At 44.1% G+C, this 21,454-nt stretch overlaps 1 protein-coding gene across 1 annotated transcript in view; it reads left to right on the plus strand.

Moving 5' to 3' along the window:
- Window positions 1-3,963: 3,963 nt before the first annotated feature.
- LOC147443303 (ATP-dependent zinc metalloprotease FTSH 9, chloroplastic/mitochondrial-like) overlaps window positions 3,964-21,454 on the plus strand; it is a 96,985-nt gene continuing 79,494 nt past the window's right edge. Inside the window, exon 1 of the mRNA XM_086529198.1 lies at window positions 3,964-4,948. Within this exon, the coding sequence (XP_086385324.1) occupies window positions 4,227-4,948 (722 nt within the window). The 5' untranslated portion in view covers window positions 3,964-4,226. The remainder of the gene's footprint in view (window positions 4,949-21,454) is intronic.

Consider the following 21,454-nt stretch of genomic DNA (forward strand, 5'->3'; position numbering starts at 1 on the left):
TGCTGTGCCAATTATTTTGGCGAACCATGTGGTTTCTTCGCTAGTGTATCAATCCTTCAGCACCAAGTTTAAGCTGTGTGTATTACAACCATTGGAAAAAATGTGTGGAAAGCACTTCTTTATTAATTTGCTGGCGTTTGTACAATTCTTTACGTTGTCCATGACTACTTAAATGACATGTTCAACACCAATTTCTTTAATTACATTAATCAAAACCTCAGAAATGTATTTGCCACTTTTAATTGCACTAGAACTATCAATCGCCTTTATAAACGTTTCTCCCCTTGGACAAACCATCATTACATTGATCAGCAGTCTTCTTTGAACATTTAACCAGCCATCACTCACAATTGTGCATCCTGAAAGCGAAATATTCCCAAGTATTATTTTGCCAACAGGCTCTTTGACTTCAATGTAACATTTGTCCAAAAATACATTTCGTATTGTGTGATAAGAAGGAGCTGAAAATCCTGGGCCAAACTCACTGATTTCTTCCAAACAACCTTCCAATGATTGCTGTTTACCATGACCAAAGCACTTCCAGTAAAGAATATTACTTTGGCGAGTGTAGTTTGTGCTTCTTCTAAACACTTCACTCGAAAGCTTTGATATAACGATTTTTGACGCATTTGACCAAGTCCACCTTCATTGTGACGCTTAAAAGAAACATTGCCTGGAATTTCCTCCCCCTGTGCAGGTTGTTCTCCAAGGTTAGTTGGCGTCACTACAGGATCTGCGGAGTTAATATTTGGTTCTGAGCTCTTGACTCGCAGCCATAGAGCTATATATCTGTTGTCTCTTGCCACCCTTTTTGGCGAGCTCTTCTCTGGAATGCTTTGCAATTGCAGGTGCCTGAGGATGTTCACATTTCTTACAACTCTTTTTAATGCTACCCACAAAATGATCCCTAATACGTGGTGCACCGCCTGATTTTGTTGTGTGACAAAATTTACATTGCCACTCCATGTATCAGTCGCATATGTTGTGAGTATAATCCCACTCTTTGCCATGAGCTTTTTTATTATTTGGCTTCTTCGTACCACTTGTGCCCACATTTTGCTCCATTGCTTTTAAATTAAAACTGACAACAAAAGAACCAGATGTTCAGTTTTTGAAACATTTTTTCTTATTTTCAATATATATTAAAAACCCATTCAATATGAAAGTAACTATGATGCAAAATATGACATTTTCAATGCATGCTAGTCATATCGATCACCTATATTGTGAGCAAACATACACATGCAATACAATCTATGCACGGCATAATAACTACAACAATGCTATGAATTTCTCAGTGCAATTATTATTATAATGATTATCAATATGTCCACTTTGATTTGCAAACAATAAGACACATCTAATTTCAAATCCTAAAAAGAATAATCAACATCTACACTGAACGATGTCACTTGTTTGCAAAAAAACAAATGAAAGCAATAAAATATATTGATCATTTCATGCACTAATAATCTATCATAATACATGATGCACACTTTGTATAAACCAATGCATGAACTAACGCAAATAAATCTTCAATATGATCACTCAATCGAGAACTACTTGTACCCAGTGAAGGATTGTAGCCCCCCCCATGCAACCAATTCAATATATAAAAGCTATTTTAACCCAATTAAGGATTATAGCTCTTATATTGTGGAGTGACAGTGTATATCAACTCAAATCTATGATGGTGAAAAATGTAACACTTCAAGGATCTTTATATGCACAATACACTAGTACAGGACATCCGACCTTTGACTATCAACTCGTCATTTTCATATGCTCATCTTCTAAAACCAATTACAGCTCTCATTTGGACCAATGGCTTCTTCGCAATGAGCATGACTCTCCAAGTTTTCAATTGTTTTGTTTTTGTACCTTTATGTCGGTAAAAGAATTAAAAATTTAAGAAGTGGTTACCAAATTAAGGATCACATTCGGCCCAAAAAAAGGACATGTGACTCTGTAACCTTTAGGTCAATTAACAAGGAGATGACTATACCCGGCACTAGGATACACTCCCCAAGGATTTGCCTAGTTAAAGAACCACGGTTAGCACACTGTTTACTATATAAAATTATCCCCGCCGAGCTTTTTCATTTTTCCGGCAGGCCCGCCGGGTATATGTATTGGCCCGACGGGCCCACCGAGAAAAAGAAAAAGCCCGGTGGGTCCCGCAGGGAAAAATAAAAAGCCCGGAGGGCTAATCGGTTCTATGGGCTTTTGCAGGTCATAATTAAAGTCACGTTAACAATTAACGTGGTCACATGATTTTCTTGTGTAAATACTAGAGTTATTAACGTAATCACACGATTGTGATTACGTAAATGAAATACCACACTAAAGATGTAAGCGGTGTTTTGCATCCCAATTTGTAGAAGCTCCCATTGTCAAAAGATCCATGCAGATGATGCACTTGGCATGCTCTCCAAAGGTAGCATAAATGACATCAGAAGCTCGCGCATCCCTAGACCACAGTCTAGCATGTAAGGGTATGCTAGAATGGAAGGTTGTAAGATCCATGGAGATGATGGACTTGGCTTGATCTCCAAAGGTAGCAATAATGCCGTAAAAATCTCACACATTCCTAGACCATAGTCTAGCATGTAAGGGTATGTTGAAATGGAAGGTTGTACTCGATGGAGGCTAGGGGCGCTACTAAGGCAATCGTGTCTATGAGCAAAGTGCTCAACCCAAAAGAAAGCAGTATGTAGCTCAATGGTAGAGCCTCTCTATGTGGCACGTGTTTTTCCAAGCACTTGCTCCAGCTCCCCAACCTTGACTTGCACCATAAAAAACTCTTGTATTCGGTCCTCCAATTGGCATCGGAGCTTCAAAGAGAGTTCACCTTAAAACAACCACACAAAAAAAATAGCTTCAATGAAGGAGATGCAACACTTCCACACGATGAGATAGCCCTATCAATGGAGGTGGAGCCCAAAAGTAAGCAGTATGTAGCTCAATGGTAGAGCCTCTCTATGTGGCACGTGTCTTTCCACTTGCTCCAGCTCCCCAACCTTGACTTGCACCATCAAAAACTCTTGTATGCGGTCCTCCAATTGGCATTGGAGCTTCAAAGAGAGGTCACCCTAAAACAGCCACACAAAAAAAATAGCTTCAATGAAGGAGATGCAACACTTCGTCACACGATGACATAGCCCTATCAATGGAGGTGGAGCAACTGTTGGTGTAGAGGACGCATCCTATTTGGGAAAAATGGGAAAAAATAATTTCCTACAACAGATCCATAAAAAAGAAATTGTGGGAAAAAGATATCGTATTGATTGTAATGCCCATTGTATGGGTCTCCAAAACTAGGCTCACGAGGGATGTAATCGCTTTCGGCATCTAGGAAAACAAAATTGCAACAAGGACGTCACCACAAACGTTTGATCTGCCAAAACAAAAAATTGTTATGTGTGAAACATACTATGGAATCTCCTCCATGTCTTGAAACGAGTCATTTATTGTGGTAGTCCACCTCTAGCCCTAGAACAAACTCTACAAATAGCTACATCACAAAACATATGGGCTCTTGGAAATAATGGAGTAGGGCTCTATAGTACATCACATATACCTTCTGGTAAAGAGCATGGAGTCTTATCGTGAAGATTCTTTGGCAAAATTTTCAACCTCTTATAGTATCACGTGGCCTTCTTTTGTAGTTCTTCTTCTTTTACAACCATCTTTTACAACCATTCACCTTTTTGTTTGTATCTCCCAACCAAACATCTGTTGGCAATTTATTTAGTTATATCCCAAGGGATTTTTCACTATCACTCAATGTGTAATGCCTTCGGGCTTTGATATGTTTTGATTATGTAAAAACATCTTACCTTGTATGAAGATTCATTAGTATGCACAAAACATGTCCACTTATCTGAGAGTGCACGATATAAAAGTCCTCTCTTAGTTGGTATAGGTTAAGTGATCAGATTATTTTTATCGTTCAATTTTCTTCAATGAGAGCTTCCAATTGGCTTCTCCACCACACATAGCTAAAGCGGGGAGAGCCTCTACACGATTGTCTTCTGTACTGTTCTATATTCCTCGTCCTCGCCATCGCCATCGCCATCGACATCGACATCGTCATCGTCATCTACTGCAAGCTGTCTTAGAACGCCCTTACATTGTTCGTGTATCTCAGCTCCACTCAACCCTCTTCCTCCATCTCCCTCTGCTGTGGGTCATGGTTTAGCAGGGTTATACGGCCAGCGGACACAATGTGTTGTCTGCACAGCTCTCTTTTACATGCCAACGAAGCTGCTTTCACATATCCACAAGCTACTCGATACGCAAAGGTCTACAACCACGTCAGGTTCTACGGATTTTCTAGGCATTCCACTGGAGCGCATCTATATTGCTTGTCTGCAGCAAGACACAACATTCATTTTCATGTAGCACTGTCCAGGCGCAGAGTCAAATGCTCTCGGGCCTTGGCATTCAGTGAGCAGGAAAGCATAAAGGAATCATGCGATCAGGCAAGGAGCGTGGGAGTCGATGATGTAGACCTTTCATCTGAAAATGTGGTAGAGGGTTCTTTTACCCAAAAAGACGATTTTGTTCCCAGTGTGACGCCAGATACTTTTCAAAGTCGAGAAGATGGGTCTTCTAAGTCAAGAAATTCAGTATTGACACAGACATTAGCCCAAGAGTCAGATAAGCAGCCTAGCTTAGGTCCCGGTGATTCACCCATGTTGCAAGCAGATGAAGAGAAACTCGGCAAAGAGGTGGGTTCCACATCACCAACTATCTTGTCAGGCCTGGGCCCATTCTGCACATGGGCATGGGGAGTTATGAAGGGTAATCCCCTTGTTGAGTGGATCAACAACTGGAGTGTGTGGCAAGAAAAACGAAGGCTGGAACATCTTCTTCGTCAAGCGGATTCAAACCTCTTAGATGCCTCTAAACAGGGTGCTCTTCTTGCTGAGCTAAACAAGCACAGGTATGGTTTATAGAGCTCTTTGTAGTTACTTGTGTGGTTCATGTGCGACGAATTCTGAAGACTGTTAGTCAACTATTTTATTGAAATTCAATTGGAATCAATGTGGGTGGATTCAGCGTTCCGGTCTTGATATGGTGTCTCTCATAGGAACCTTTTATGGATCATAAGGGTGGTTGATAGGCAAATGTTTATTTTACTTTTCTTGATCAACAGTGGACTCACAGAAATCGCAAAGAAAAGACTTTAAACTTCGCAACATGATGTTACCGGAGTTTTTAGGTTTAGAAAGAATTGCATAGTTATGTGTTACATTGAATGTGCCATATCTAAATTGATTCTAGGTGCATATCGACATTGGTTTGGCTCATCCTTTAGAATTTGTGGATCATCCGCTGTTATTGGAGGACTTTGTTTTCATGCCACATAGTGGTAAGTCGGTGACATTTGTCCCTTTCAAAGGTCTAGTTTCAGCATCAACCTTGCATAATGAAGTTCAAATAATCTTGCCTTTGGATAGACAAACATGGTTGTAGATTGTTTGGGCATGTCATTCACGGGTCTTGAGGAAATGAAATTAGTTAGCATTGCAAGGCCTCTAGGCTGGCCATATAGCTGTTATTTGTAATCTTGCCTTAAAATGAGGGTGTGTAGGTATTGCTGTTTTTAACGGAAGGGTTGAAGGTATTTTTTATGTGAGAAGTGGTTCAAGAGCCTAAAGCTTTTTTTTGATGTTATGCACAAGTTGCTGTCCCAATCAGATTATATATCTTGCTCTCTTTGAGCTGGTCGCGTAGTTGCTATGTAAGTGCGCTCATGGTAATAGGTGTCGAAAATATGTCATCACACTAGATGGTGGCGTCCTAATTTGTTTGGAACGGTTGGTCGGCCAGATTGGCCCTGCATATGCATGGTAGTCCATATATTGTGATTGGCTCTAGGTGCTCGAGGTTTGGGGTGCCTGTATCTATTTATGCACATGACTAGGTCACCTTCACTAGTACAAAGGTGACCCGCCGCTCTCATTCATCTAGTTGTATGAGAATTCTCTTTAGTGATTAAGGTATTACTCTTGGGTCACACCGTCTTCTTGTTAGAGTTATGGCATCTCAAGTGAACTGCCGAATGTGTTTATTTTGGCTTTTAGGTATTTGTTTTACTTATTTGTTAAAGTCTAGGTAGGGCAATTTACTGAGGTGGGTTGTACATTGTATCAGTTATTCATTGCCAAGGTTGATTGGTTTAAGAGACTCTCTCTCTCTCTCTCTCTCGTGCTTACTCTCCTTGGTCTCTACGCTTTTGCATCGTCGACTTTGACATGGTATTAGAGCTGTGTGCCTGCAGAGCCTTGGTGGAGTATGTGGACCGTGGAGCAGTGGTGAGAAGACCCGTGAAGTAAATTGCCTCCCTTGTCGTCTGCGCTAACCCCCTTCATCCTCGCCTCCAGCGTTTTGAAACGCTGGCTACCACAGCCGCTTGGCGTTTTCTCGAAGCCCTTCCTTGTGAGTGGCACCTAGCAAGCGCTGTCGCTAGTGTGTCAAAACGCTTGCGTTTTCAAGCGCCCCTTGTCAAAGTCAACGATGCGGAAGCGTAGAGACCAAGGGGAGTGAGCACGAGAGAGAGAGAGAGAGAGAGAGAGAGAGAGAGAGAGAGAGAGAGAGAGAGAGAGAGAGAGAGAGAGAGAGAGAGAGATATTAACGTCCTGTCGAGGCCAAAACTGACCTATAGGAGATATCAAAAAACATCTTTGGTTACGATCCACTTCGGGGTATCATTTGAAGAAAAGTACATGTGGAATAAAAGAAACTAACTTCAAAGCGCTCATGACTCATGAGAGTTACATGTTACAATTGTAGAATCACCATGTGCATAAACGTGACTAGATGTGCATAAGTATCAAGTTCATGTCTTTGAAAGAGAGGGTGGACCCTTGAAATCTCTGATGATAGCTTTTCCTCCTCTATAGACCGCCCACTTGCTTTGCTTCCTTGCTTCTCTGACCTTTACCAGTTCCCCAACTCTATTCTTTAATTGTAGTGGTGTCAACTCATCAGAAATCCATACAGATGTGCCTTGTAGTGATTTAGTCTGCTTCATTACCTTGATCTTATCATCCATGTCATAATATCGGACTCTGGCCTGTTTCCCCTTAATTTGGATGTCAGTGGGATCACCAAGGTCGATAAAAGGTAACATTTTTCAAGTCTTTCCTTAATAATGTCTACATCCAAGATGTATCCCTCAAGCTGCTCGTCTGTGTTGGTACCTACTGACCAACCTTCTGGCAAACCTCCAATTCGAACATAATTTTCCAAGCTTTTGGCCCTTTCATTTTCTTTCAGAACTGATAGTACTTCGCCGACAAAATTCTCAGATTTTACCTTAGTTTTCGTGCTTTCTTGTTGTGTTTCCTGTAATTTCTGAGTTGCTTCTTGGCCGCTTCTTGAATCTCTTGCTTGTTCTTGATGTCCTGCAATTGAGCTTCAAGGCCTGCGATCCTTGTTTCTTGACTAGCAATGTTTCCTTGTGTGTAAATTTCGTCCTAAGGGTTGAGACCTCCTGTTGCAATTTCTTCAATTCTCCCATGGGTTTTGGGGCTTAATTAGGGGTGGAACGGGGGTTGGGTTCGAGACCATTGCTGCAAATGTTTTTGGTTTTGGGGCCATATTCCTGAGCAAGGGGGGGTGCTGTATCAAACCCTAAAAAATTAGGGTCCCCCCTCCCCCCTTGGGGGGTACACTAAAGGTAAAGGTAAGTCTCCCCGGCTGCTAGAAAATTGACACATTGGGCTGCTGCCGAAAAGGAGGAGAAATAAAACTGCCGCGTGAGGAAACTACTTGCTGGCTGACTGTGGTCGACGACGAGGGGCTGCTGGCTGACTGTGGGCGACGCGTTGAGCTTGCTGACGGGCCTGAAGCTGAGGCGACAGGTTGAGAGAGAGAGAGAGAGAGAGAGAGAGAGAGAGAGAGAGAGAGAGAGAGAGAGAGAGAGAGAGAGAGAGAGAGAGAGAGTCTTCTGAACCATCAACCTTGGCAATGAATAACTGAAAGTCTGAATGTGTATACAATGGAGGCAAGGGGCTGCTTATATAGCAAGCCTAGTAAATTGCCCTACCCAAGACTTTGACAAATAAGTAAAATAAATACCTAAAAGCTAAACTAAATAATGGGATCACATTGGGCAGTTCACTTGAGATGCCTAAACTTTAACACCCTCTCTACAGCTCATAGTGGACATCAATAGTGAGACCAATTCAATGAAGCAGCTACCATGGACACCCCAGAAAGGCCACCAACTGGATACACCTCGGTGTTGCTCTCCTCAACTTTGTACTTGAAAGTAATGCCATCTTGAGCATCGATTGCCTTTGTAGAAACTTTGAACTGTAGACCATACTACGTCCAATAATCCCCGTTCGTGAACTATGAACACATCACGTCCAAAATATAAAACTCCAAGATAATGAACTATTGGAACACATCCTGTCCATAATCTGACCAACAACAATGAATTGGTGCATCAATCCATAGTGTTTTAGACGTCTGATTGGTTCCTTGCCTGATGCATGTGCATTGAACTCGGACCTACGGGTCCAAACATCAATAACTTGAACTCCAACACAAGGGTCCAAATTAATTATAGGGAGCATTGCTTGCCCCTCTCTGCCACTCACAAGCCTCTCTTTGGCTGAAGCTAGTGGTGACAACGGTCTCCATGTGACTAGAAGGCGGGAGTCCGTGCCAGTGTAGTCACCACCACACCAGCAACCTCATTGCTGTCCTTCCCTGAGTCACCATCATTGCTTTCCTCATGTTGCTTGCTTTTACCTTTGTCCTTTGTAGAATCTCTATCTTTGGCTTTGGATTTGCAATCCTTGGCCAAATGACCTCGCTTTCGACATTTGTAACAAGGGTACTTTGTCCTCTTTCTGGAATCCGAAGCAGCAAGTGCTTCACCATGTGCTTCCACTGTCTCAGAAATCTGAATTTTGCCTTGAGTTACCAACACGGCTTCATGAGATCATCAAACTCCAGCTTTTCCTTCGTGACTTGTAGCCGTAGTGTCCTAGCCACTGTTTCATACTCTTGAAGCAACTTCGTGAGAACCAAAGCAGCTAACTGGGTACTCGTCAGTGCACATTTCATAGCTGATAGTTGATCATGAATAACTTTAATCTTCATAAGGAATGATTGCATGGACTTTCCTCGGGAAAAGTGGATAGCAAACAACTGTCCAAGAAGGGTGATTGCTTGCATCGTAGAATCCCGATCGAACATACCTACGAGCTTGAACCACATTTTGTTGGCAGTCTTCAAGGTCTGAATAGCTGGAGAAAGGTCCTTTGTAAGACATTCTGCAATGGCCGACATTGCCTTCGCATATGCAGCATCCCAATCGACACATGATTTGAGATATTCGTCATCTTGAAGGCGGGTGTACCTGTTGTGGGAATCCCGTGTGGGACGAGGCTCCGAGCCGTCGACAACATCCCGTAAACCTTTCCGTGAGAACCATAGTCGCATAATCAAATTCCAATGAGCGTAGTTATTCTCGTTCAATTTTTCGCTCGAGCTTGAGCAAGGCGGGGCCATGGTGAAGTTGCGAGATCTGGAACTCCGAGAACCTTCTCGCACTCCAAAGTGTGGCCGCACGAACCAAGCCGCAAGATCTTTAATTTCCTCGCCTCTGCTAAGCCGCTCCGCACCCTCTGCTATCCCTCTCTTCAACTACAAAGCCGCTCGCCTTGCCGCTTCCCAAATCGCTTCACCACTATGGTTTTCACACTTCCCAAAGCCAATCAAGGGAGCCTCTATTGATGCCCCTCTCTTGGGCTCGCGGTCAATTGGCAAGCCGGTGGACATAGTGTTTTGAAACGCTTTAGTGGGAAAAGAGGAGGGCACTCCTGGCACTAGCAGCGTTTTGAAACGCTTTAGGACAGGTGATCTCTTCCCTGCACATTGCCGCCACAAGGCGTTTTGAGATGCTCGCAGGGGATAAGAGGGAACTGGTGCCGGCTGAAGTTGTTCCACTGCTAAAACGCCAGCGGTGGCCAGTGGGGGTCTTTACTTACACCACTCTGCTGCTTCACAGGTCTACGACATACTTGTACGGCTAGTATGTCTCCGGGCTGGCCACCCATAGTCTAGGTTTGGGACCGGCCGCCCATTTGTTCGGGCGCCCACATATCTTTGCATATATCATTTTTCTGTTGGGTCGTGGGGATTTTTATCAGGCCTTGCCCTACCTCCCCTTGGGCACCTATTTATAGGGCCAGGGGGGTACTCACTTCCACATCTCAGAGATCACACAGACTGATTGTACTAAGGGTCTTATGCTCATGGAAGTCATGGGGGGCTGATCGTCCCCTCTTCATCATTTCTTGCGTTTGTGGTTTACTCTCTCTCTCTCTCTCTCTCATGCTTCTGCACACGCGCACACTCACATGGTATTAGAGCTCAAGCATCACATGGTATTAGCAGCTTCAGGCTCTACCTATTCTGAGGCGCTACATCACATCAGGTTCTTCTCCCAAGGGCTGGATCAGCCAGCATTTTTGCAACTGGAGCCGGATGTGCTAGCATTTTTACATCAGTCAGGCAAGCGCTGAAACAGGAGCCATTTTTGTCGCGGAGGTCCTCACCTCAACCTGCGTTTTTTGCAAGAAACATCAGATCTGCTGATTTCCCTGCTAGCACTACCATTTCTGGACATCTTTTTCGCGGAAAACCCCTCGAGATCCATTTGCCTTTTTGACCTTCATCTATGTTTTTGGGTTTTTAGCCCATGCGCACACTCACATGGTATTAGAGCTCAAGCATCACATGGTATCAGCAGCCTCAGGCTCTACCTATTCTGAGGCGCTACATCACATCAGGTTCTTCTCCCAAGGGCTGGATCAGCCAGCATTTTTGCAACTGGAGCCGGATGTGCTAGCGTTTTTACATCAGTCAGGCAAGCGCAGAAACGGGAGCCATTTTTGTCGCGGAGGACCTCACCTCAACCTGTGTTTTTTGCAAGAAACATCAGATCCTGCTGATTTCCCTGCTAGCACTACCATTTCTGGACATCTTTTTCGCGGAAAACCCCTCGAGATCCATTTGCCTTTTTGACCTTCATCTGTGTTTTTGGGTTTTCAGCCCATTTTCGGTTTTCAACACCTTGCAGTTGTATTTTTGGGCGGACAGCAGCCACATGGTTTGTGTTTTTCACAGAGGATGAAGTTACCTTCTTCGAGGACACCATCCGGTGGTGGTCCTTGCGGTCTCTCAGTGATTGCTGCAGTACACGGTATCTTTGACATCGGCTTGATCATCTACGCGCGTACGATCCTTGGGAGATCCATTCATTCCAGCCATCATTCGGCGGTTGTGCACTCCAGAGGGGGTGGTGACTTGTGGTTTGCTATGGACACACATAGCTATCCACTCATCAGAGGAGTTCACACGAGATATGGCCATGCTCATGGCATATGGGATCACGACATTCCCAGAGAAAACACCACCATCTTGGGTGGACAGACGCTTACCACTTGACCTCGACACGTCAGATGGCTTGCTTACTCAAAAGCATCTACATGGATTTAGGGAGAGGATATTGTATCACTTCTTGGACGGGTTCATTGGTTGGATCTATAGACTGGAGTGTGACTTCAGTACTTTGAAGTTTGGACTCTCTTGGAGAGTTTACCTGCGAGATGCGGGAGATCAAGCATCCCGCGACTACATCCGGAGTCACCCGGAGCTTGGCTTGGATGGTAGTGTAGTTGCTCTTCTACATTCCTGATCATTTGGATTGCCACCTTCAGAGTTGCTTACACTCACCCTCTGGAACCTTACAACAAACTCCCCCCCCCCCCCCCCCCCCCCCCCCTCTCGGACTTGGGCAGTCAGCCACTCCGAGCTCATTCACATTGAGAGCCACACCTGAGTCGCAGTTTGGTGGCGTTGTTGGCGCGGAATCTCTTATGGTTCACACCGAAGGATTGGAGGCTGGAGATACACGCAAGACGGCGCAGACAGATTGGTATGGCCTTTCCTCTTCTCAGAGGATCTTCACAGCGCAAACTACTGAATCTGGCTTTCCCCTCATCTTGGATTACCCTACCTATTGACAAGACACCATACGGTGGTGGTCCGTGCGGTCTCCCGGTGACCTTTGCAGCTTATGGTAGCTTCTACTGTGCAGACTGTTTAGTCTGGCTTTCCTTGATTCGGGGGACGTTTATGGCGCAGATTACTACATCTGGCCTTCCTGGAGTTTTTACAGAGCTTAGCCACCTGGCCACACTGGGTTGCAAGTTCATGCATTGACAAGCTTGCGATCATTCTCATGACGGTTTCTGGGCTTCTCCATTTTCTCCAGACGGTTTGACTACAAACATCACAGATCCTATTGGGCATGACACTTGCAGATCTATTGGCACTTCTTTCACGACAAGGAGTTGTTTTCACACTCTATTCGAGACCTTCACGTAGTATCTTCACCGTGTATCGACGGAGTACAACAATTTGCTACATTGCTCTTGACGGCACTTTACAATAGAGATTTCTTGGCGGTCGTGACACCTCAGACTGCTGCTACACTCGCGGAGTTCGTCGAAGTATTGTCTCAGTGGACATTGCAACAGACATCTTCATCATTTGCCTCACATCTTCTGCTTCACGCGGTTTGTTTAGCATTAGGTGCTGAGAGGGGGTGTTAGACTTACACCACTCTGTTGCTTCACAGGTCTAGGGCATACTTGTACGGCTAGTATGTCTCCGGGCTGGCCATCCATAGTCTAGGTTTGGGGCCGGCCGCCCATTTTGTTCGAGCGTCCACATATATTTGCATAAATCATTTTTTTGTTGGGTCGTGGGGATTTTTATCAGACCTTGCCCTACAGGCTACCTCCCCTTAGGCACCTATTTAGGCCAAGGGGGTACCCACTTCCACATCTCAGAGATCACAATACTGATTGTACTGAGGGTTTTATGCTCATGGTAGTCATGGGGGGGGGATCAGCCCCCTCTTCACCATATCTTGCGTTTGTGGTCCTCTCTCTCTCTCTCTCTAAAAAAACGCAGCCGTTTTTTCACCTAGTAGACAGCAATCCACTCTTTTGATCATAACTTCTTCATCCGAACTCCGATTTGGGTGATCTATAGCCTCAATCGAAGAGCACGAAGTGCTCTATGCATTGATGTAAAGACAGAAATTTTCAGAGTTATGGAAGGCGTTTCTGCAACAGCATTTCCGAAGTGAAGAGGTTCAACAAAATTGATTCTCATCTCCTATTTTACATACAATGTCTTCCGGCACTCGCAAGGGTTCTTCTTCTTCAACAAGGTCAACAACCATTGTGGAAAATGATCCAAAATCTCCTAAGTGTGGAGATAGCAACACAACCACCCAACCAACGACATCGGAAACCATGATCATGGCGTACTTGGTATCATTGCAAGAGACCGTAAACAAACAAGGCGAAGACTTACGAGCACTTGCAATGGAGAATGACACACTAAGGGTACTTGTGGTTGAGAATGAGAATCTCAAGAGGACACTTGAGATGCAAACAACACATTTGATGCAACTTGAAGAGAAAGTCAAGGAATGTAAACGCTCTCTTGTGGACTTGAATGCTTTGAAGGAGCGGATGAGCAAAGTAGAGCATGACCATGTATTGAAAGAGGAGAAATTTGACACTATGAGCCGGGATGTATGCGACATGAAAAATGTATGCACAAACAAGTCTTGGGCTGATGTATGTGGTAGCAATGTGGTTTCTAATTCCTCACTCATGCAAGCTATGGTTCAAACAAAGAATGTTGAGAATGTGGATTTGGAGGAGTTGAAGGAACGGGAGAGACGTTCCAAGAACATTGTTATTCGTGGAATTGCCGAAGAGAAGTTAGAGACACCTCCTTCTCTTGCCATTGTTATTGAAGATTTCTTCAAAACCCACTTTGGCATGTCCGGAGTTATGGTCTATGGAGCACATAGAGTGGGGAAGCAAGGAGCTCCTCGCTCGGGAGAACGGCCAATTGTATGCACCATGCCGGATGAGACCAAGCGAAAGATTATCCTTGATAATAGTTGGATTTATTTGAGGGATACAAAATGTTTTGTATGTGAAGATCGCACTATTAAGCAACAAAATATGCGTCGCAAGGCATATGAGGAAAAGAATAATAAAGACAAGGAGATCTCTCATGAAGAAAATGTGCCCAAGGAGGAGGCAAGTCTCTCAAGCAAATAGGGATGTGTGACCTATGAGACCGAGTTACAATTGAAAATATGCTTTTGGAATTGTAATGGATACCCATGGAATGCGGGGGTTGGCATTGATGAACTAACAAGCAAAGCCGATGTTGTACTTCTTGTTGAAACTTGGGAGCATGATACATAAAGGATTAACGGCTTGGAGGATTACAATGTACATTCATTGATGTGGTCAAAGAATCTCAAGCAACGAAGAGGACAAGGAGGGTTAGCATGTATTGTTAAGAAAGGATTGGAAGATTTTGTATCAATTGTGAAAGATGACAAGTACAAACGTTATGTATGGCTGAAAATTATGACACCAAAAAGAGCACCCATTTTTGTAGCCGGTTGCTACATTCCTCATCATGATTCTCCCTTTTATGGTTGCATGGATAGAGATCAACCATTTTCTGATTTTGAAGAGGACATTGCTTATTTCAAAGGTGAAGGTGATGTTATTGTATTTGGGGATATGAATGCTCGCACAAAAACATTGCAACATGATACTCAACAATTTGATATGCCGTACATTTCAAGGGAGTTGGAGGAAGTTCACTTGTATGATCGTACTTCAGTGGATGAGAAAGAGCCGGATCACTATGGAAAGTTACTTTTACACATGTGTAATAGCACGGGTATGCTCATTGCCAATGGTGTATCTTTGTGGAGTGGAACCAATGGATTTACATGTAGGAGACATAATAGGGATAGTGTGATTGACTATATGCTACTCTCTGAAGCCATCATGTATCGCATAAAGAGTTTTATGTTTGGTCGATGGACCCCGGAATCCGACCATCGCACCTTATGTATTGACTTTTCATGTGGAGAAGCAACTAAGCATGATAATCTCAGCCAAAGGAAAGAGAAGTTATCACTATGTATGGATTTCAAACGGGCACCAATGTACATTGAAATGGTTGAGCAAAAATTATGGATGACAAAGCTTCAATGTGATGCACCATTGGAAACTAAATGGGAAGCTTTCAAGAAAGCTATTTGTTCTTGTGCGGAAGAATGCTTTGCTATAAAGCATCTTCATGGTATCAACAAAGATAGATCACGCAAAAAGGTGGTTTGATAAAGAATGTCAAGATGCTCGAAAGTCCTTGATAAAGCTTGATGCAACTATGGACAAAGACAACTATCAAAGTCATTTGCATACATACAAGGCATTGATTCAAAAGAAGAGAAGAAGATGGGAAGTAAAGCAACAAGAATTTCAAGTCCAAGAAAAGACACATGCATGTGGAAGATTTTGGAGAAACTTGAGAGGCAAGCGGGTTGAGAATTTTGGTAACTTGAGTCTAGTGGATATGTACACACATTGTAGGCAATTATATGAGCAAGCAAATACTGAAAAAATGCCATTTTATGGTTCACTCCCATGTATGCCGTCTTTTTTTACTATTGAGGATGTATGCGGTGGGCTTGAAAAGTTGGCCACTCGCAAAGCGGGAGATCTTCAAGGTATCAAGCCGGAGATAATCAAATGGACGGGAGATTTTACCCATGAGTGGATGTGTGATATGTTCAACCTTGCACTTCAACATGGTATGCCTTATGATTGGAGTACTAATTGGGTTAAGCCTTTGCATAAAGGAGGGGATGTAAAGAATGTAAGCAACTACCGGACTATAATGATTGGGTCTCTTATGGCAAAGTTGTTTGGGTGCATAATGGAGATGAAATTGAGTGATTGGGCTGAAGAGAATGACAAGCGTGCAAAGGGACAAGCGGGTTTTCGTCGATGCCATAGCACCATTGATCATCTTGTCACTCTTCGTGTTCTCATGGAGGAAAGTTGGTTGAAAGGCAAGCGATTGTATTGTTGTTTTGTGGACTTTAAGAAAGCCTTTGATATGATTCCACGTAACAATTTGTGGAGAAGGATGGAAGAACTCCAAGTGCCAAGTGAGTTTATGCTTGCGGTTTCTTGAATCTATGAGAAGGTGATTTGTCAATTGCGCATGGGAAGAGAAATTTCAGAAATTTTTGTAAGCACTATTGGGGTTAAACAAGGATGTCCATTGTCACCAACTCTCTTTGGTATATGCATCGATCAATTGGAACAAATGGTACTTGACTTTATGCAAGAAGAAGGCATTGAAGAGGTCACTATTTGCAATTCGGTAATCATGCTTTTGTTGTATGCGGATGATGTAGTGCTTCTAGCACACACTTTAGAAGATGCACAAAAGCTTATGGTTGTCCTTGAGAACTTTTGCTTGCATAGTGGGCTGATTGTAAATGAATCCAAAACAAAGGTTATGCTTGTGAAAACCAACCATAAGGAGAAGCCATGCATTGTGTACAACAACGAGACACTTGAAGTTGTTGAGAGCTTTAAGTACCTTGGCCTTGAGGTTCCATCCAATCACAAGTGGCATGAATGTGCTATGCGTTGTTTGGAAGCGGGAAAGAGAGCATATTATGCATTTGAGAGCATGTGTAATGCGCGAAACATCAAGTGTTGGGTTCTCAAGAAGTATCTTTTTGATGCATTGGTGACACCGGTTCTTCTTTATGGAGTTGAAGTGTGGGGCGGGAGCATCTCAAAGTCTACTTGGAAAGAGTTTGAGAATGTCCAAAAGCGTTTTCTTACAAACTTTCTCCAAGTTAAGACACAAACACCATATATGCTCCTACTTCTTGAGTCGAGATCTCTTCCAATTGAGGTTATGGGCATGGAAAGGGTTGTGGAGTACATGATAAAGATGCGTCAAAACCCCTCACATCGACTTCCTACAATTGCATGGGAAGCAAGCAAAAAAGTTCAAAAGACGCATAAAAGCAAGATCTTGAGCACGGGATGGATGCAAGACATAAAGAAGTGGTTTGGGAGATGGGATGCATTACACTTGCTACATGATGCTTCAATTGACTCTCAAGTGAATGAAGCTTTTCTACAACGCCAATGTATTACGGCTTGGGAGAAATCCGGTGGGTCACGCTTCATACATTACACCACCTATATTGCCCCCAACTTCAAAACCATGTTCTTCGCTGAGAGAGGAAACCGTACTCACACTTACATGCTTGAGTCTATTCCCTTGTCCGCGATACGCACTATCGCAGCAATTCGGCTTAGCTCCCATTTCCTTCGATGCGAGATAGGGCGTTGGGGCAATGGAGAAGAGTCAAATCGATTGTGCACATTATGCTCACTGCAAGTTCGAGAGTCTGAGTACCACACACTACTAGAGTGCTCAGCTTTTGATCACATCCGAACTTGCTTCTCTCACATTTTCAGCCATAACTTAGACCTGCACACTTTCCTCTCCCAGCCAAAGTGTGGGCTCTCCATTGCGACTCTCATCACTACAATTTTGGAGCATCAAGAGTCACTCATCAGCCGTACACATACTACATCACATGTAACTTTGGTCCCATAGGTCATATTTGACCTCCGAGGACGATAATAAAATCTCTCTCTCTCTCTCTCTCTCTCTCTCTCTCTCTCTCTCTCTCTCTCTCTCACGCTTCCGCACTCGCACACTCACATTTAGGCGTTGCCGGCGACGCCCTTTCAAAACGCGCGTAGATAGAGGGACAGTGCTGCTGCAGGAGGGCTCGGTGATGCCAAGGGCCAAGTGCCCAGTGTTTTGAAACGCTGTGGGGAGCACCGGGGGTGGGGGGGGGGGCTTCTGGCGACACCGTTCTCTCCTCTTGTGTTTTAAAAGGCTGTTTAGCAGCGGGTTGTGTAGTTCCTTCTTGGGCAGTGGGTCCTCTTGCCGAAAACCAAAAGCAATAGCTTTCGAGCGACCTCTTGGTATTGGCAAAGCCCCCCCCGGGTGGATTGTCTTGGAGCGGAATTTTCCGGAGAGCATTGTTTTTGGGAGCGGCTTCGCGCTAACCGTGCAGCCATTACTAAAGTGCTTTGTGGCGACTTCGGAGAAGTGCAGACTGGAGCTCAAAAGACGGATAGCAGATTTTGAGGAGCGGCTTGGAGATTGTGCGGCCACCTTTCGGTGTACGAGAAGGTACTAAGCCCAGATCTTCCAACTTCAACATGGCCCCCCCTTGCTCGAGCGTCAGTGACAAATTAAACGACGATAACTATGCCCATTGGAATTTGATTATGCGACTTTGGTTCCAAGGTTGCATCCGTATGTACGTACGGATTCTATTCGTACCGTATGTCCATATAGTACGGTTCAGTACGTACGGATAGGTTTCGTACACGTTTTTTTTTGGTTTTTTTTTGTTGGGGGTGTGTGTGTGTGTTTGGGTTGCTCTATTTCAGTTGATTAGGCCTCTCTTTTTGAAAAATGCCTTGCTTCAATTGAGAGCGACTGGTTTTATCAGAGATACGGGCGTCGGGTACAGTGCAGTGTGTGCTCCTCTCTTGCAGGTGCCAGCTTTGAGTGCAGTGTGCAGTTTGTAGTACTTATTACTTATTAGAGTTAGGACTTCATACTTTAGTCTTGGATTATGATGATCATTATGTATTTATTTTGATGCTCTTAGTTTTATGTGACCATGATAGCAGACATCTGATACTATTTGGTTAGCTAAGCTCAGCTTTGTGTTTTCATTGTTCGGTTAGAGTCGTGGACTCTAGTTTTTGGCATTTGCAATGGTCTATTGTTGATTTGCTAGTCTTTATTAAAAGTCTTGGTGAATGCATATATAAATGTATAAAGTACTCTTAGTTTTAGGCTTTGTGAAAAAAAGTAAGAATTTTTACGTACCTAAAAACTCAATCGATTCTGTACTACGTACCTTACGAACCGAATTTGTACCGAACACTACGTACCTAACTACGTTTGGTTCTCACGGAAAGGCTTATGGGACATTGTCGACGGCTTGGAGCCCCGCCCTACGAGGGATCCCAACAACAGGTATACCCCCCTTCAAGATGAGTATCAAAAATCGTGTGTCAATTTGGGACGCTTGTAATGCGAAGGCAATGTCGGCCATTGCGGAATCTTTTACAAAGGAAATTTCAGCAGCCATTGAGACTTTGAAGACTACCAACGAAATGTGGTTCAAGCTCGTTGGAATGTTTGATCGAGATTCTATGATGCGAGCAGTCACCCTTCTTGGATAGTTATTTGCCATCGAGTTTCCACGAGGAAGTTCCATGCAATCATTTCTTATGAAGGCTAAAGCTATTCATGATCAACTATCAACTATGAAAAGTGCTCTGAATATTACTCAGTTAGTTGCTTGGGTTCTCACGAAGTTGCTTGAGGTGTATGAAACAGTGTCAAGGACACTTCAACTACAGATCACGAAGGAAAAGCTAGAATTTGATGATCTCAACTCTTTTCTCATTGAGGAGGAAGCCGTGTCTATATCTGTCTTCTCTCGTTTCTATTCACTCATCCGTGTTCCTTTCCTCACTCCTCCTTGGTATAAGAGCACTCAGGTTGAGTATGCTATGAGACACCGGCAGTTTCCTTCGAGAGAGGCGCGTGGGAATCTCTTCCTTGGATTAAATGAAACAGCTAAAACCTCAAAATGTTTCATGTCACAATGTGCCATACATGAACAAGGCAATTGTGGAGAGAGATTATTGAGGTAGAAAGAGACGGGACATTTGAGAGAGAGAGAGAGAGAGAGAGAGAGAGAGAGAGAGAGAGATGGGAACATGCTGAAAACAAATTGCCATAAGAAGTGACCAAGGGTGGTCGGGCATAGAACTGACATTCCTCGATGGATAGACCCAAGGTAGACACAACTGCGATTGCTCTTTCCATTTGCCCCTGCACGCGAGACCAGTGACATGGCCTCAACATGGGTACCTCCCTTGACATGCTCTGAGAGCATAGATCTAGTGCATCTCCTCTTGGTGAGATCAGATCAAGATTTGGATTTCGGCCGAGAAACCCCGTCATGCATGATTGCAAGCCTATGTAAGCTTATCGTGAGGAGGACTGCATCGTAAGGTCTCCACACACTGCCACTATTGCCCAACAAAAACGCCAAAGAGCTGACCAATAGTGCCAAAGGGCTGGCCAAAAACGCTAGAGGAGCAAAGTTACACAGAGGGGAATGGGGGCTCTAGACGATTCCAGAACGGGGGCCCTTGGGACGATAGAACAGGAACGAGCCAAAACGGTAAACTTGTTTCCAGAATGGGGGGCCTTGGGACAATAGAACGGGAACGAGAGCTGGGACAGTAAACTTAAAATATGCTTAAATTAGGTTGGCTTCAACCTATATGTTAGTAGAGAGCCACACACATCCATTAGTCCAAGTAGAATCCTATTTAGGCATGCTTCGCAATGATACACGTAATTGCGCCACGCGGTAATCGGTTGCAAATCCATTACACACAACACATGTCATGAATCACTATTCACAAATGCATCTTGATTCTTCGTAAAAGAACATTTAACTTAAAGTTGAGTAGAGTCTAGACTCCACATAAAAGCTTGGAGCAAAAAGATGATAGATCATGACATTGACTTACTGTGAGTGTGCGTGTGTGCGGGAGAGAGAGAGAGAGAGAGAGAGAGAGAGAGAGAGAGAGAGAGAGAGAGAGAGAGAGAGAGAGAGAGAGAGAGAGAGAGAGAGAGAGAGAACACAAAACGCTGCAGATGGGGCGATCACTACCAGAGAGCATAAGACAAGTACAATGTCAATCTGTGTAGTGGGTACCCCCCTGGCCTCATATATATAAGTGCCCAAGAGGAGGCTGAGCAGTGCAGATGGATGCTCCACGACCCAGCATAAAATGTGTGTGTCCCATGGTGGGCACCCAACTCCGGCCGGCCCCAAACTCGGGCGGTTGGACAAGGTACAACCTAGACTATGGGTGGCCAAAGAGAGACCCTAGCCGTACAAGGAAGTACCCTAGACCTGTGTGAAGCGGCAGAGTGGTGTAAATCTAACACCCCCTCTCAACACCTGATCCTGAACAAACTGCATGAAGCCGAAGATGTGAGGCAAATGATGAAGATGTCTCTGCCATGTCCACTGAAGGACAAGACTCCGGCGAACTCCGCGAGTGTATCAGTAGCCTAGGGTGTCCCAACCTCTGAGAGATCTCCATGGTAAAGTGCCGTCACAAGCTGTGTAGCAAACTGTTGTACTCCGCTAATTCAGTGTGAATGTATTGCGTGAAGGTTCCGAACTGAGTGTGAAAACAACTCCTTGTCGTAAAAGAAGTGCCAATAGACCTGCAGTGTCCTGCCCAATAGGATCTGTGGTGTCTGTAGTCAAACCGTCTCGAGAAAATGGGGAAGCCAAGGAACCGTCATGAGAATGACCGGAAGCCTGCCAATGCATGAACCTGTAACCCAGTGTGGCCAGGTG

This window comes from Adiantum capillus-veneris, chromosome 14 (genome assembly GCF_014529385.1).
Source record: "Adiantum capillus-veneris isolate H3 chromosome 14, ASM1452938v2, whole genome shotgun sequence".
Classification (NCBI taxonomy): Eukaryota; Viridiplantae; Streptophyta; class Polypodiopsida; order Polypodiales; family Pteridaceae; genus Adiantum; species Adiantum capillus-veneris.